The sequence below is a fragment of the Pterocles gutturalis genome, unplaced genomic scaffold (genome assembly GCF_000699245.1).
Source record: "Pterocles gutturalis isolate BGI_N339 unplaced genomic scaffold, ASM69924v1 scaffold17788, whole genome shotgun sequence".
Lineage (NCBI taxonomy): Eukaryota > Metazoa > Chordata > Aves > Pterocliformes > Pteroclidae > Pterocles > Pterocles gutturalis.
The window spans coordinates 56,667-73,157 of NW_010126043.1; the positions used below are offsets into that span (position 1 = coordinate 56,667).

General features: G+C 41.7%; 1 protein-coding gene across 1 annotated transcript in view; it reads left to right on the top strand.

The window, feature by feature from the left end:
* Positions 1–393: 393 nt before the first annotated feature.
* The window catches only part of ETV6 (ets variant 6), a 32,544-nt gene continuing 16,446 nt past the window's right edge, over positions 394–16,491 (top strand). The window contains exons 1-3 of the mRNA XM_010078827.1: positions 394–625; positions 4,558–4,692; positions 9,432–9,974. Of these exons, the coding sequence (XP_010077129.1) occupies positions 394–625; positions 4,558–4,692; positions 9,432–9,974 (910 nt within the window). The remainder of the gene's footprint in view (positions 626–4,557; positions 4,693–9,431; positions 9,975–16,491) is intronic.

Genomic DNA, 16,491 nt, shown 5'->3' on the forward strand with positions numbered 1-16,491 from the left:
TAGCTCTCTTTCATTTGTCTGCTTTTCGTTATTCTTGATTGATGACTTTACAAGAGGCATGAAGAGAGAGCACGCCTCTCTTCTGTGAAAGGATACACACCAAGGATGGATGAGGCCAAGGACTTTGCCTCCTGCCTGCTCTGTACCTCGGAAGAAACAGATGGAGGAAAATCCCATTTCACAGTGGAAATCAAATGAAATAACGTTCTAGAAGGTTTTTTCAGAATACTGAGGCATTTCTCAGCATGTCACAGATAAGCCAAGGTACCTAAGCTAATGAGGTATTTCACAGTCCAGTGCTTAGAGTAATTCTGCATCAACGTGACGTTCCTCTCCTATACCTTCCCGTGAGACTTTGCACATCATGGTGTGCAGAGAAAGGGGGACTCACTGATGTTTGCCTATATTCCTACGCCTTGTCTCAATTTGGTGACACAATCATGGTCTCTTCCTGCCACAGGTTTGCAGCCCGTTTACTGGAGCAGGGATGATGTGGCACAGTGGCTCAGGTGGGCGGAGAAGGAGTTTTCCTTGAGGCCGATTGAGAGCAACACTTTTGAGATGAACGGCAAGGCTCTGCTGCTCCTGACCAAAGAGGACTTTCGATACAGGTCTCCTCATTCAGGTGAGGATTGCTTACAGAAGCTGTGATTGAAAAGAGAGAGGGAGCTGTAGGAAAAAGAGAAGGCAGCAAGTCACATTTGTTGGGGTGGACTGGGCAAGAAAGAGAGGACAGAGACACTTGTATGAGGCAAGGACGAAAAGGACAAAGAGGGAATTAAATTCTGATAAACCTAAGTTGTAGGCAAATTTGAATGCAAATCAAAAGCCAAACCCAAACATCCAACTTGTTTCTAGTTAAAACTCCCTGCAGAACTCCCAGAAAGCAAGCTTCTCTGGCACCACTTCTTGACTTCCAGCTCTTCCCTGTAAAGACTTATCTTTTCACAGACCCAATTACAGTAGCAAGTTGATCAAGTGGTCCAGCGTCTCAAAAAGACCATATTAGTATTCTGCCTCACAGTTGGCTTGGCTGACATGCCACTAAAAGTGACTGCAAAACTTCTCCCTGGGGGACGTTTCCTCTATTTCAGAGCCCCTGTGGGCTTTGCTTGACTTTAACATATTCTCTCACGTGCTGGAGTCCAGCCCAAGGCACAGCACAGAAAAGTGTGTCAATCAGTCTGCCTATTGCTCAAATTATGTCTTCACTTATTCATAAAGAAGATTTAGAAAAGTGTATATTGCCTGCCTGTATTTATATCCCCTCTGGTGTGTCTGCTCCAGTTTTACAGTTGTAGTAAGCCTCTGCCCTCCTTTGTCAGGGATGTTTAACTAAATGTGAGTTACTGGTTCTAAATAAGAGTTGTTAGCTTTTCTTTTGTGACCATACAAGGTACTCCTGTTAAATATAAAGGATTGTAATTCAATCACCATAGGTGATCAAAGAGTTTGGACCAAGTGGTGACAGAATTGCTGTGAGTAGGCTTCCAGTGCAAGGCTCACCAGGTAGAGAAGTACAGCTGGTGCTGCTTGGATCCAGCTGTTAAACAAGCCGTGGCACTAATTCTGCGTCAAGCTTCTTGGCAACTCCCTTGAATGCACCCCCACAACTGTCCTCCTGAAGAATCTGCCGCACAAACTGTGGCTTGTGTTTAGTGTATACAAAGTTTTTTAAGCATGTGCTTCCAATCCAGGACTAATTTTATATGGAAGGAGATGCCAGACATTAATGTCTATTACCAGCATAATACAGTAGTGAAAACCAATGCCTAGAAATGTCTTTTTGTTAATTCCTGTACACCACTTTGAATCATTTAATTAAAAAATTAGCCCAGCTTAAGACAAAAGGAGTACTGAAAGTGGGGATGTGGACAAGGACCGTCAGGGACACCTTTGTGTGTCTTGTCTGCAACTCCCCTTCTTATCCCAATGCCTTGCTGCCTACATGTTGTGCCCCTGCTCTTCCCCTTGTGTTCTGTGAGGGCACTTGAAATGAGTAGGATTAAAATGTTTGTAGGAATAGAGATAGAATGTTCCCAAAGAAGAGCCTCTGGCTTGCGAATCCTCACTTTATGCAGAAGGTTAAGCTCTTACTTACCTACATTTGGGATTAAATAACCAAACTAAAGGCCTCCTCCCTCACTTTTTCTCTCCTTCTCTCAAGGCATTCCCCACTGATAATAAACATTTTAGAGGATAGCTGAGTCAGTCCCTAAAAATTTTGGTGATTGTAGGTAAAGGGACATTACCTCAGTATTGCCCAGAAATTAACTGTACGTGAAATCTAAGAACTATGAAATAACGTTTGCCATAGAGACATTAAGTTTTTCAAGAGTGTAGCTGCATAAAAGCTGTATCTGTTCCCCTCATGGTTAAACCAGGAGAACCACATCCACTCCCCCCAGCGGTCCGAGCAATAAAGTGAGCTCACAGCCCCACAGCTATTCTACTAAGGGCTGGCCAGGGAGGGGAGGCAGCAGAGGAGGGAGAGAGTGAAAAAACGCTTTCACCTTCTTAACTAGCATTACTGTGTCTGGGTGGTTGCAGAAGCATAACTGGTTTGTTAGGTAAAAAAAAAAAAAAAAAAAACCAAACCAACAACAAACCAAAAAACCAGCCAGCTTTATGGACATTTTCACTAGTCTGTCAGGCCAAATCAAAAGAGGTACAAATTTGCTACCTTATTGCTTGGAGTGTTACAGCACTAGTTATGATTATGCCGCTATCGCATTCCAAGATGCAAATGATATGGTAAAATCACTTTTTAGCCTTTGACATACTAAAGATGGAAAAGGTAACAGGGTTCTCAAGGCTTTGTTTTTAATTAGATTTTCAGGTATTGCAATCACCTTTTAAAAATGCCCTAAAGTCACTGCTGAGACAGTAAAAGAAGCCAAGATGCTAAAAATAAAGGAAGCAGAACGTGGAAAGCAGGATGACTTTAACTGTTTCACGCTAAGACACTAAACTTGCCCACAAATAGACCATTGGCAGTTTACAGAGACAAGGGACAAATGACATACAGCTTACAATCTCATAGAAAAAACTACTAGAAAAAACACACACACTTGAGAAAACTCTCCCAGAAAATCCAAAATTTCCTAAGTGAAACTTCACTAAGATCCTTTTCAGATAATATGTTACTGCTGCACCCTGTTCCTCTGCAATATGAGCAGTGACAAACAGAAGAAAGCAAGCAGAGGTAAAAGTCGAGAGACTTCCTACCTTGTGTTGTACATTTTCACTTTGAAATGTGCAACCAGTTACATCAGACAAAATGTCTTAAGTACCTAGGTGGTTCATGTAGATGTTCTTGGAGGAAGGGCATCAGTACAAGATGCAATACATAAAAAGACACAAAATAAGCAGTTAGTTCGTTCATTTCCTAGACATTGTGGTGATATGTTCCACCGAGGAAAGATATAACAATTCTGGTGCCAGGGAATAGGGGGAAAGGAAGGAACAGCCTGCCTACACTCCAAAAAGGAACGAGCATCTGGATCGATTCACACAAGAACGTGTCAGCTTGGTGCAGTCTAGTTCGCTGCAGACATTTTTGTGGAAGAGTGATACAATAGCAACTGACAGACTATATTCACCCATACAGAGCACCAAGTCCTTCACATTTTATTCCTTAGCCTGCACCACATCCGTGGTCTAATATTGCCTGTTAGAGTGAGCTCCATACAGATTCTAGTAGCTAGAAATAGCTACCTTTGGGATCCCATTTGGGCTTTTCAGGAGTCCAGCCTGTGACACCAAGAGTGATGTGCAGAAGTTCCTAAGGCACCTGTAGCACTTCAGTGTCTCCAGGAGTTGTCACTGCAGCAGTGTTCAGGGTAGTTAAATGTCTCAATTCTTTTCAAGTCTTTGAGTCCATCCCAAAGTAACTTCTCAAAGTGAGAGTTCTTCCTCCTGTGGATTTCCTAGAATGAAGTATCTCAGTAGCACCCTGCTACTGGCCTTGAGGCACAAGTCTTGCATGGAGGCACTTTACAGCATCTTCTATCTCCTGCCCCCATAAAAGCTTAAATTGTTCAGTAGTTAAAGAAGAGCAGCATCTTTGCTCCCAGCAACTCACTGCATAAATCATGGGCTCTACATTTAAGAATTCTGTGTCTTAAGGTGTCTGTCTAAAAAACTGAGGTTGTGATGAGAGAAGGTGGGACCACTGAACTACTGCTTGTAAGGTTTGGAGCTCTTGGATGGGCAGTCATGTAGCCTGAAAAAACTCTATATTGGGGTAATAAAAGCCATGTCTTGTCATTCTTGTCACTGATCTTTAAGGTCCTTTCCAGCCCTAACCATTCTGTGATTCTGTGATTCACCCATTTTTCTACAGTCACACACAGAGGCATGATGTGGAGCTTTTCTTCTTTTTTTTCCTTTCAGGAAAGAACCTTGCAAAATAGTGAAATGTAGGATTTCACTGCAAGTTTTTTTTGGTATGAAAATAGCACCCAGGAGCCATGAATTCATGCATCAGATGGCTAAATGAGTCTTCTCAGCAGTATGTAGGTTTTCATTTCCTTTTTCCTGCTGTTTGTATTTCAGGTGATGTTTTGTATGAACTCCTTCAGCATATCCTGAAGCAAAGGAAAGCTCGTATGCTCTTCACACCTTTCTTCCACCCTGGCAACTCTATCCATGCTCAGCCTGAGGTCATATTACACCAGAATCATGATGAAGGTAACTCTGTCTCATTCTTATGGGAGCTACCATTATAGAGGCAAGTAGGGTAAGGATGGTGAGGAATTATGTAATTTTCTTGCTCCAAAGTTACTTAAATAAAGCTACTCTCAACTGTCCATTCTGCATTTATCTTCTATTCTTTTGTCCTGTTTACAATGTGTGCTTAAAAGCTGTGCCAGATGCAGATTAAAAAAAAAATCAGAAAGTTTTATTGACCCTATCAATTCATTTTTCCTCACTCCCAATTGGGTAGATAAAGATGCTTCATGGACTTTTAGTATCCTGGAGATGCAACTAGTTGCAATTGTTTGCCGAGTAAGGGAGAAGGCAGCCTCAGAGAGGAACATCTAACTCAAAATCACTTCAACTGACAATCTGTCATCGCATCATACCAGAATTCCTAGCACTGTTGCTCAGCTTTTGAGCTGATTGAACAATTCATGTTGCAAGAAGGTTTTTTATGCAGGTTTTTTCTCATTTTTACTATCAGAATTACTTGCTTAGGTTATTAGTTAGCCTTCTAGTAGTGTCCACACATACCGTGCCTGTCAGAGGTGGTGAATAGAGAGTAGATAAGTTTGTGGAATTCTAGATTTGGGCTTCTTCTGAACATTGTTAGTACTGATCAAAATGTAAGTCTGCTTCCTTCAATGGAAAATTGAGGTTAGATTTTCTTTAAAAATATACACAGTAAAGTCCTTCTTGATTTTCTCCAATAACAGAAAAATATAAAGCCTAAGCCTTTTAAAAGGTCCCTTCCGTGAAAGTATGAGGCAGAATTCACTTTATCAATTTAAAAAAAAAATCTAGGAAAAAGTAGTGTTATTTCTTTTTTAAGTAAGCAGGAGAAGAGAACAGAAGTGAGTTAGGGTATCACCCTTGTCTCTGCTAACTGGAGAAAACATGAACAAACTCTTTCAAGATTTAATGTGGAATTGCAAGACAATATTCAGGGGTACTGTCAGACCTGTACAAGTTGCCCATGGCCAGCCTGAGCAAGCCAGAATTGAACAGCACTAGCAAAACTCTGACACTAAGCCAAGAACAGGACAGCAGCAGGTGGGATAAGGACACTGCAAAGTGTTTCCACACAGCTGTGTAAATATTTCAGTTTAGAAGAGGGTGCTACAAGTCAGGATGAGGTTGAATTGACAGAGTTGTGCAAGAGATAGTTGCCTAGTGTATTAAGATAGGCACTTTGCAGAGACCTTTATTAAGATCTCAAGTTTTTTCCTGAAGCTTAGCATTCATCCATAAGTGTTCCCTTTTAAAATTTCAAACAGAAATACTAATTGCACTTTCAGACACACCTACATTGAAGATATGGAGCAACTTTCGCTCTAGAGAGGATTTCACAGGGATGATGAATTGACCTTTCATGTGTGTCACTTAAAACATTAAGTCCTTTGCAATCCAGTCCAACTTCTGTCAGAGCATGGAATGATTAAGAAACAACTTTGATTTCTTCCTTACAATACCCTGGCTGCTGATGGTACCACTGTTTTTGCATGGAGAACTCTGTGCTATTACCTAAAACTTTTCTTTGTAATGACAAAAATTAGTTCTTGTTTTGCTGTGAGAGGAACTTCAAAACAAGCAAAAGAAACTACAGCTTGCTTGCCACAAGACTCCGAGCAATCAGAAAATCTCTATGCCAAGAACTTATAGGCAGATGAATTTCTTTATTTATTTATTTATTTTGACATTACTTCTTTCTTCTTCCTGTTTCACAGAGTCACTTAGGAGAAACTAGCACAATTAAGTTTGCCTTTTCCCTCAGCAGAATGCAACTTAGTGAAAAGGAGAATGAATGTGAAATGCAGAACTTAACCCTGCCTAACTCACAAACTGTAACAGGGGGGTCAAGTGTTACTTTGGCACAATTTTGAGTGGTTGAACTTCACAGATTATGGATCTTTTTTGGAATCCCTCCTTACTCCAGTGATCTTTTTCCATTTTCTTCTACTGGCTCTTTTTCCCATTTCCTAACAGATTATGTACTTATGATCCTGCTTCTGAATGCTTTCATATTAAATCAGTTAATCCAGAATCAGATGAGACCAATATTTACATCTAGTGGCTTTTTACTAGCTTAAGCAAAGTGGGTTTGAGGGTTTAAGTCAGTTGACAGTGATTCAGGATATCTCCAAGATGCATTAGCATTGGCTTGGAATCTGCCCTGTGGGCATTGGTCTCTGTCTCTGTAGAGGGATGAGCAATGGAAAGTGAAAAATTACCTACCTCTCCAGTGGTCCTTCTGACTCAGCACTGAGTCATTTGATGGGATGCCGGACAGGAAGCTTGCACTGTCATTCCCTGCACTTCTTCTATGGGTAAGCAAAGAGTTCCCATCTTTGGGATTGTCACACCAGCAATTGCTCACTCCCAGAGTGAGTGCAGCCTCACCCATCCCTATATGGATCAGATAGGTCAGCGATTTTCCTGGGAGCTGAATTCCCTTTCACAGCTTTCCCTTCAAGAAAAAAGTGTGGGTCACTCAGAATGAAGAGCCAGACTGATGAGTGAATCTATTCCTGCAGGAAATTATATACTGTATGTGCTCAGCTTATAGTCATCAGATGCCAAGGAATGAATGTGATGAGGATTTTATTCTGTTCAGGCTCATTCATGGCAGTGGAACTGCTTAGAGCTGAGTTTGAATTGTTTTATGGTAAACAGCAACTGCGGCCATGAGGGAATTCTTTAGTTATATATTTAAAGAGAAAGATCTTGGAGGAAAGTGAACACTAGTGTGTATCCATTTGTGGTTTTCCCTCTTGCTGCTTTTTAAACAGTTCCTTGGTCCCTAACTTCTCTCCACCCTGTCCTGGTTCAGGATCACCATGGTTCCGGAACAGACACATAGGTCTGCTTCTGTTTGGGGATTGTCAGAGCCAACTATGTTTGCAGAGAGTTTGGTGAAAAGCAGAGCAAGGCATTTCCATTGCTCCCCACAGCCAGGGCACTTTAAATAAGTAGGACAAACAATCCAGTATTCTGGTCTATATTTACACGCCAAGAATGAGCACAGTGCATTTGGTGATGGAGGTGGATGGTCTGTAGAAGATAGGATGCTGAGTAGAAACTGGGGGGTTGGTTTTCTTTCTGTTGTGTCGAAGAAAAGCTTTATGAAAAGACAGCCACAGAGGTAGGTACAGTTATAAATTAATTCCTCTTTGATCTTCATATCATTTGGGCTATCGCACATTAGCTGGCCACATTGTATTTAAAGCTATTTGGGTTTAAACAAGGACAATATATAGATCTGGAGTTTCATGTCCTCCAGCTGTTTCGTTGTGTGTACCTTAAATAGCTCTACGAATGCATTTTTTCTTGTCTGGGACCACAAGTGTGTGAAATAAGAACCATGTAGTTTCTGCCTAAAATTTCAGGTTTTCCTGTAGACTTTAGTGTCCTTGTATAGATGAACAGCCCATTGAGTAGGCAAAAGGGTTGGTGCTATGCCACTGCCTGCCACTGTATTTTCTCAGGACTAGAGCTCTTCCTGTTCAGGCCTTTCCCTGGGTAAGTGCTGATCCCTCTCCTGATGCCTGCCTGGGTTCCAGGGCAGCCGGAGCCCCTGGGTCTTCACCTCGATAGGGTCTTCACCTCGATAGGGTCTTCAGCGAATATCACTGACTTGATAAGAGAGCAAGAGAATCATTAAAGAGGATCCGAGCAAGTGGAGTAAACAGACAGCCACAAATAGGCAGATACTTGTTTCAGTTGTTGACAGGTACCCAGCAGTTTCCTTCTCTTATCATCCAAGGCTTTCAACAAGTGGCAGTGAAATTTGATCTTTGTTTTTCAGATAAAAACCTGTTAGTGACTGCGCTCTGGTGGTGTTTTCCTCTTTGTCAGTAATTTCCCAAATCAAAATTAATGTCCGTAGCTAAGCTGAAAGTTTGCACTGTTTATTTCAAGCATTTCATTTTGTGAGAGGATTGTTACTACGTAAAGACACTGACCTAGAGCCGTGATTTATCTCCCCCCTCCTGTTAACTGGGGAAGTATGCTCATGCAAAAGTGATGCTAAAAGTCCTCCTGATGAAGGAGTAAGTGCTTATATGGGACAAGCCATCAGTAGACAGCACAGACTAAATAAAACAAGATGAAAATACCCTTATAAAAATGTTACATGCTCTTAAAATCAAGGTAGGGATAAAGTTTAGCTAGTGATTCACAAGGAGCTTCCTACCAGTGGGCTTTTTTAGATAACCCAGTCTGTATTTCGAACTAAGATATTCTCTACCATGACCCAAGCCTCTACCATCTAAAACTTACTACCTAATATTTTCCCGGAGACATTTTCCCTCTTTATTTCTACCTTACGGAGCTCATCTTGGTACAATAACAGGAACCACATGTAGAGACATGACTGGCAGGAGATAAGTTTCAGAGCATTTGCACAGAAACACAGTTAGTACAGCTGAATCAGATCTTACTTTCTTCATGTGTGTTCCAGTCAGCTTCTCAAAATGGGATTTCTCTTAACACGTTTCCTCAGGAACTACAGTTACATGGTGGTGGAGGGAGATTGTTTTCATGGTGCTGATTTCGTTCTTTGTGGTAATAATTATCTTCGTTTATATGGTATTTTTCTGGACATCTGTGGGTCACACAAATAAAAAACATTTCCAAGCTGAGAGCAGTACCCAGTAAGCCCAGCTAGCAGTTTGACAGTTAGATCCTACACCTTGATCACTATATAAACAGTCTCTTTTTTTTCTCCACAGATAGCTTTGTCCAGAGACCTTCAAGACCATCCACAGAAACAGTCCACCACAACCCCCCAACCATTGAACTCTTGCATCGTTCTAGATCACCCATTACCAACAACCACCGTCCATCACCAGATCCCGATCAGCGGCCACTGAAGTCCCCTATGGACAACACTATCCGTCGCCTCTCCCCAGCTGACAGGGTGCCGGGGACAAGGCATCAGCAAGAGAACAACCACCAGGAGCCCTATCCTCTTTCAGTGTCCCCAGTAGAAAACAACCACTGCCCGCCTCCTTCTGAGGTGCTCCAGAAGCCCTCCAGTCCTCGCCAGGAGAACACCAGGGTCATCCAGCTGATGCCCAGCCCCATCATGCATCCTTTGATACTGAACCCCAGGCACTCCGATTTCAAACCACCAAGGTTGTCTGAGGATGGGCTGCACAGGGAGGTAAAGCCAATCAACCTGTCCCACCGAGAAGAGTTAGCTTATATGAACCACATCATGGTGTCTGTATCCCCTCCTGAGGACCATGCAATGCCAATTGGAAGAATAGCAGGTAAGTCACGTTCTCTAGGCTACACCAAAGCTGACACTCTTCATTCATAACTAATGATGCTGTGTATTAAGAGCTTCTCGTTTCCTTTTGCTACTCTGTGACCTCAAGAGTTTACTGGCATTCTGCAAGTTTCACCACATCTGTGGTTTAGACAGTTAAATATGATTAAGCCAGTTTCATGGCAGGTAAGCAAAGGTGCAGAGTGACTTGCTTGTGACCACAGAATGCGTAATTGGTATTGAAACATTTGTGTCCTGACACTCACTGCCTCTCTACCCGCTAGCAATCCATTTGTTTCCCAAGATCACAGAATCACAGAATCACAGATGCATATCTCCAAAGACTCGTTCTGCAAAGAGGTAATTTTCCAAGAGTTGTATTCACGTTAGTGTCCAGTCCTATGGAAAGGAAAAAACCCTCTGTCAGTGGCCTTTGAAATAATGCAGTGTCAAGCCTGCTATTAAGGAGGTGGCGGGACTAATGAAATACCACCTTGGAGTCCTACTTTGCAGGCTTTCCTGTGCTTCTCGCACTAGGATTGTCCCTTCTTACAGAAACAAGGTTGCCTTTGTCCCACGCAAACCACAGGCGTTGTCTCACTTTTGTTATCGTAAATAACTGACATCACAACAGCCGAATCAGGAAGCTGAGGTTAAAGAAAATGTTTTTTGTACTTGAAAGGGAACTGTAAATAGATAGGGAGAGAGGGAAGAGGAATACAACCACTTCAGAAATATGCTGAATGCCCCAGTAACCAATTTCTTTTGAGAGATGTAAATACACACCACACCCAAAAACATTCCATGTATTTATGTCAGAAGCGAGCTAACATGATACCCAGCTCCTGTGGGGTATTACACATGTCCACAGAGGTACGTTTTAAAACATCTTGTTCTTTTCTGTCCTTACATGCCTTAAATTTGTTACAGATGTGGTGCTGCCTCAACTTTGATGAGGAAGATTTTCTATTTTCTTAAGACTTACTACTTTAAATTTATAAGGTACATATCTCACCATCTAGTCAAACATCAAGCTCAACAAGGGCCATGATCCTTTCAGGGAATAGAGGGATGGGTTACAGAAATTAATCTTTTGACATTTTTGCCTTGCTGACATTTGTCTCTCTCCTTTTGATTTTTATTACCCACACTATTCTCCACAAGTTAAGAAATATGCTTAATGTTATGGCAGAGAAGATTGTATCAGTTTACTGGTTTGCATCACTGGAGATTTCCTTTCTATAAAGTACTATGGGAAGATTAGGGGGTTGTTGATTTTTATTTTTCAGAAGGAAACGTTCCCTAAGAATGAAGCCTAGACTGAAAAGAATATAAGAAAAAAATATGGGGAGTGGGTGGTGGTGTAATTTTTTAATTTAAACACAGGAGTTTTCTTATATAATTTGGGACTCTTTGGGTTCTGCACATTGTGAACTGGGTCCAGTGGCACCAGTCCTGTAACTAGTACTCCCACATCCTTTCCATCCCTATGTTGTTTGCAGGGCAACAGAGCCCAAGCCCATGGATATTTGGCCCTAATACGGTTGCTTGGCAAATATATGTGCCAGTTTAAAGTGTTATACACAGGCTATATTTGCATGCTTAGCTGCTTTCACTTGCAGTCTTGGGGCTTTGCTTAGACCCACCAGCATGGGTGGCATGTCTTAAAGAGCTGGTGAAGTATTTAATGCCAAAGAGACCTGTGGTCTGCTCAAGCATTCGGTTCAGATGAGGGCAGACCCTATAAAAGCCAAGGGTCAGGAATTACATAGCTGATGGTTGCTAGCATCTTAGATTTCTACTGATAAATTTGCCAGTGTACTGCCATCAGTATCCCATGTCCTTTAATTGTAAATGCCAACAAGCCTCACTTGCTCTACAGGCACAAGCTAGTGCTGTTCTGGTTGGGTTGTAATGGCTCCTGAACTGTAGCTGGATCTTGTAAAGGGCTCACAGCCAGTTTAAAGGTGACAAAACCCAGATAACTACCAAAAATATAGACAGCCCATGTTTCATACCTGAAGTCAACTTTATTGGTGCTACTGAATTCAATGGCAGCATACTTAGGCTCCCTAGAAAGAAAGTACACACCTTTCTACCTGCTTTCTCCCATCTCACAGCCCTCAGTTTAGAGCTCTTGCCATTAACGTATTTCATTTTAAGATAATTTCTTTTTTATGTGAGCATAAATCTGAGTGTCCTTATCTTCACTGACACTGCTGTAGTTAACATGGAGGCTTTTGACCAACCATGTCTCGCCACTTTGATTTGAGAGAGACCATGGAAATTATAACACTTGGCTCTTAAACTGCAAATATACATCAATACCGACGTATTGTTAAAAAGAGCTTTTTAAAAATCACTGGCATTATTTCCATTTTATGGATGAAGAAGACTGATGGGTTGGGTAATGAAAAAATTTAGCGATAGTCCAGTGCTAGAGCTAAGTACTTACCTGTTCACATAGGTGAGAAGAGAGACTTGACTTCATCCTGGCTTAACCCTTTTCATGCGGGTGATTTTCAGGGGAGATAGCGATGAAGAGCGGCTACCAGGGAAGCCCCGTGGGCTGCTGACTAAAACATTGGGCTGAGCTCCAAAACATGTTCTATTCCCAGCTCAGATATTTTCAATTGTTAAAGGAATTCTTCCTGGACTTAAGATACCTCACAGTCTCATAAACCTGTTTACTGGTAGATAGAGTCTGTTTTTAAATGCAGAGTGCAATTACTTGGTGCTGAGAAAGAAAACAATGTTTTTACTTGCTGCTATCCACAAATACTCTGTTTTCAGGAGGTCGATCAATAGAGCTCTGGACTTCCTGTCAGACAAAATAATGACCTCTACTCACTGACTGACTAATCTTTCCTACTGTTTTATGTAATATCATTTCTCAAAATATTAATTTTACTGGTAAAGCACTTTCCCTTTTACAGCAAAGAATTTCAAGTTGAAGGTCTTATTCTCTTTTCCTCTAAGGCCATTTTACACTTTTCTAGCAAAGAAAGAGGCATAAAGTATCTTTATGTTACTCATTAAGGTCCCATATATTATTCATTAGTGGCTAAAGTTGATTTTTAAAATTATGTTTAGCTATCTTCTCAACACAGTGTGCATGAGTCTTTTCTGTCCCTTTGTCAGAACTAGAGGTCATTGTGTTGGGATGATGCAAAGGCAAACTTGCATCACCTGTAAATACACCAGGCAAGGGTTAAGCTAACTGACTCAGGCGTCAGAAACTATCTAGCTATGACAGCACTTAAAATATTAAAAATACCTCAGAAGGGGAGTTTAGCAGAGCAGTGGAATGGACAGTTTTCCCCACTGGATCTGCTAATTCAAAGCAGCAACAGTGTTTGTTGGTAGTCAGCTCCTAACTTGGACTCTAGCAAGCATGCAGTCTATCTGGCTTACTTTTAGCTATGAATTTTTTCAATAGTCCATCTTGGTTCCCCCCAAATAATCTCCAAGGATTTCACTCTGTGGGGGAAAAACACATACTTTTTTTTTTTTTTTTTAAACACAGTTGCAGTTTCAATCAGGAGAGGCGCCTGAAATTAGCTCTTCTGCAGAATGGAAATTCCACTCCCCATACACCTCTGACTGGGAGGGTTTTGTTATCAAACATTTTAGGACTTTGATATCACATAAAAGGTACTTCCCAAGGTACAAGGAGAGGCAGGGGTTATTGCATTGGCAGGCATTTGTAGTGTGTCGCGGCTGAGGCGGGCACTGCAGCCCTGGTGGAAGGTTGGCTTAGAAACATCCAAATTAATCTAATGACATGCTGGTATTTACCTCACTTTTGATTCAGTCACTTAAAACACACTAATACAATTCTGGATGTTTCTGGTGAAGGGAAATACATTGCTGAGCAGTTTCCTGAGCCTTCCAGCTCCTAGTGTCTTTTTCTGTACTGGCTCTCTGAGACTGAAAGGTTTGTTCACTAACCTGCAGCAACCACTGGCCCTGAAACTTTGGGACAGATTGTGCTACCCCCTTTACTCGAGCACTGCCCAGTACAGATACTAACCAAACAACTGCATGGGTGTGAAAGGCAAGGTGCCGGAGAGCAGCGGTAGGTGCAGCTGGACTCCCTGCCAAGGGCTCCCTGTCCTGTTGTCGTTAGGACCCACTAAAACCCATTGGGCTCCAGGTTCAGTCTGTGCGTGTCTGAGGCAGACCTGTTCCATTTGTACGAGGAGCTTAGAAGGATGAGCATTGCTGCTTCTCTACAGAGCCCCACCCTGCTTATTGATTTTGATTTTGCTCTGCATTTGATGGGGGCTGAAATCTAAAGGAAGGTGAGTCTTGTGCCTGTTGTTGTCTATTAGTATGCTATTCTTATCCTAGGTTACCTTAGCAACTGGGCTGTATTTGACTTTATGAGCTACTAGATTTGTTTCTTCGCCTTCAGGATTCTGAGGAAAACCCAGGTAATGTTTAAACCATTCAGAGGCACATCGTCTACCACTGTATTGGTTTGGCCCCTAAAACTATCGACTGCTCTTGGAATGAGGGCAGGCAAGATTCCTACCCTGCCAAAGTCATGAAAAGAGATCTACCTCCAGCTTTGCTTCTGACTTGCCTCAGCCCCTCAGTGTGCCACATATCCGGAGAGTACAAGGGCATAGCATGAACCCTGCAGATTTGTAGCAAGCCACATATAAGCAACTTCTCAATAAAAAGTCTGAAGGCCAAAACTGAGAATGTAGTCCCCTGTTAAGAGCACATCAGGTCTGAATGACTCACATTCTACTAAAATCTACAAAACATCTATGCAATCTGCACTTATAATGGGCATAGGCTATGTGCTAGCTCTGAGCATGGGGAGGTCTTCCACCCAAAGCTCTGTAAGGATAGTAGTTTGGTTGTTTTTTGTGGGGGGAGAGGTTGGAGGGAGAACAAGACCAGGGATTATCCTCCTGCTTAAAAAAATCTTAAAAATCATTAAAAAATGCTTAAAACTTAATCACTTCTCATAAACTTGTGTGGGAGGGGAAAAGACAGGAGGAGTTAGTTCAGTGAATCTTTCACAAACACAGTGTTTAAAAAGCTGCTAGTCATCTGATACTTTTTTTTTTTTACTTTGGAGTTGAGTTGGAAAGTGTCTTTCAAAGGAGGATAAGAAAAACAAACTCAGCTATTTGAGCTATTAGATTCATAACACTACACTTTCAGAACTTAAACATCACAAGTCACAGCACTTCAAAACATGGCACCTTGGTCATCAGTGTCTCCTCAACTTATCAACTAGGACCAGAGCCCCAGAGCCCACATTTGCTCCAGGTGTGTCGATGTGACATTTACAACTTTGTCAAGTTGTAGGATGATCTTTTTTTTTTTTTAACTGATATGCCAGCAAAATCATTTGTGCAAATGCAGTTACACCACAGTAGTTTATTTTCCTTTCTGTACAAAACAGCTGTTTAGGCACCGTTACTATGCAATAGCATGTGCTCGGGGGTAGGGAGGGAGGGTGGGAAAGGAGGCAAAGAAGAGTTATGCCTGTAATAGTTAAGGGGGTAAAAACAACAGCTAAGCACAACTTTGGAGTTAAAAGTTTTGCAGCAGCTAATACTGTTCGCCCTCACATAAAGGATGCAGCTTCCTCTACCATTTGATTTTTAGTGTTTGCAATGCACTAGTATCTATGGGCTCTGTTGTGCTACAGTCCCAGCCCCAAAGAGTTTACTATCCAAACAGGCAAGGTAAATATAAAGAAAGGAAGGGTACACAAAGGTGAAAGGTGTTTTCTAGACTTGTGACAATGGTCAGAAGCAGGGCTGGAAAGAGAGAGCTATATGACATAGCAGAATAAGATTAGAGCATTACAATGTATCACTAGACACTATCTGACCAGTCCCCCACTCAAAATTGTAGGTTATATTTACTTCCAGATTCTTATGACTAGTAGCACCTATTGGTATGCTACAATGCCTCACATTTACAGGTTCCAATTTGTTAAAAAAATGTATTATCCGATTTAAAATTGGAACAACCAATACTCTGCAATACTGGTCAGTCTGGTTTTTGTTCTTCACTAGACATTTCATCATGACAGCAACTGGAGCTACCCATAAACTAGAGAGGCCAGGTACTTAACTTACACCCGAGCTATCTGCTGCTGCTTTTGTCTGTTGCAGCATTTAAAGCTAATGTTTCTGTGATGCAGTCACTTCTGTGTTGATGTTGCAGTCACATGTTGAGCACAACAAGTGTTAGTAGTAAAAGCTTGAACTTAATTCCCTCATGTAACATTTGGTTGTGGTAGGTGACTTTATTCCAGAATGACAATACTGCTTTGCAAGTAAAAACCTTCTTGTAGAAGAAGGTCACTTAAGTGGACAGACATGTCCACACAGACCTGCTGTGGTGCTTCATATTAGGAACAACCTACACTAGTCGGGTTCTCTGTGTACACCAGCCCTCAAGCTTGCTATCCATCCTGGAGTGTGCATTGCTGTTTCATTCATTGCTATCCATCCTTCCAAAGTTGGGTCATGAGCTTCACTGTG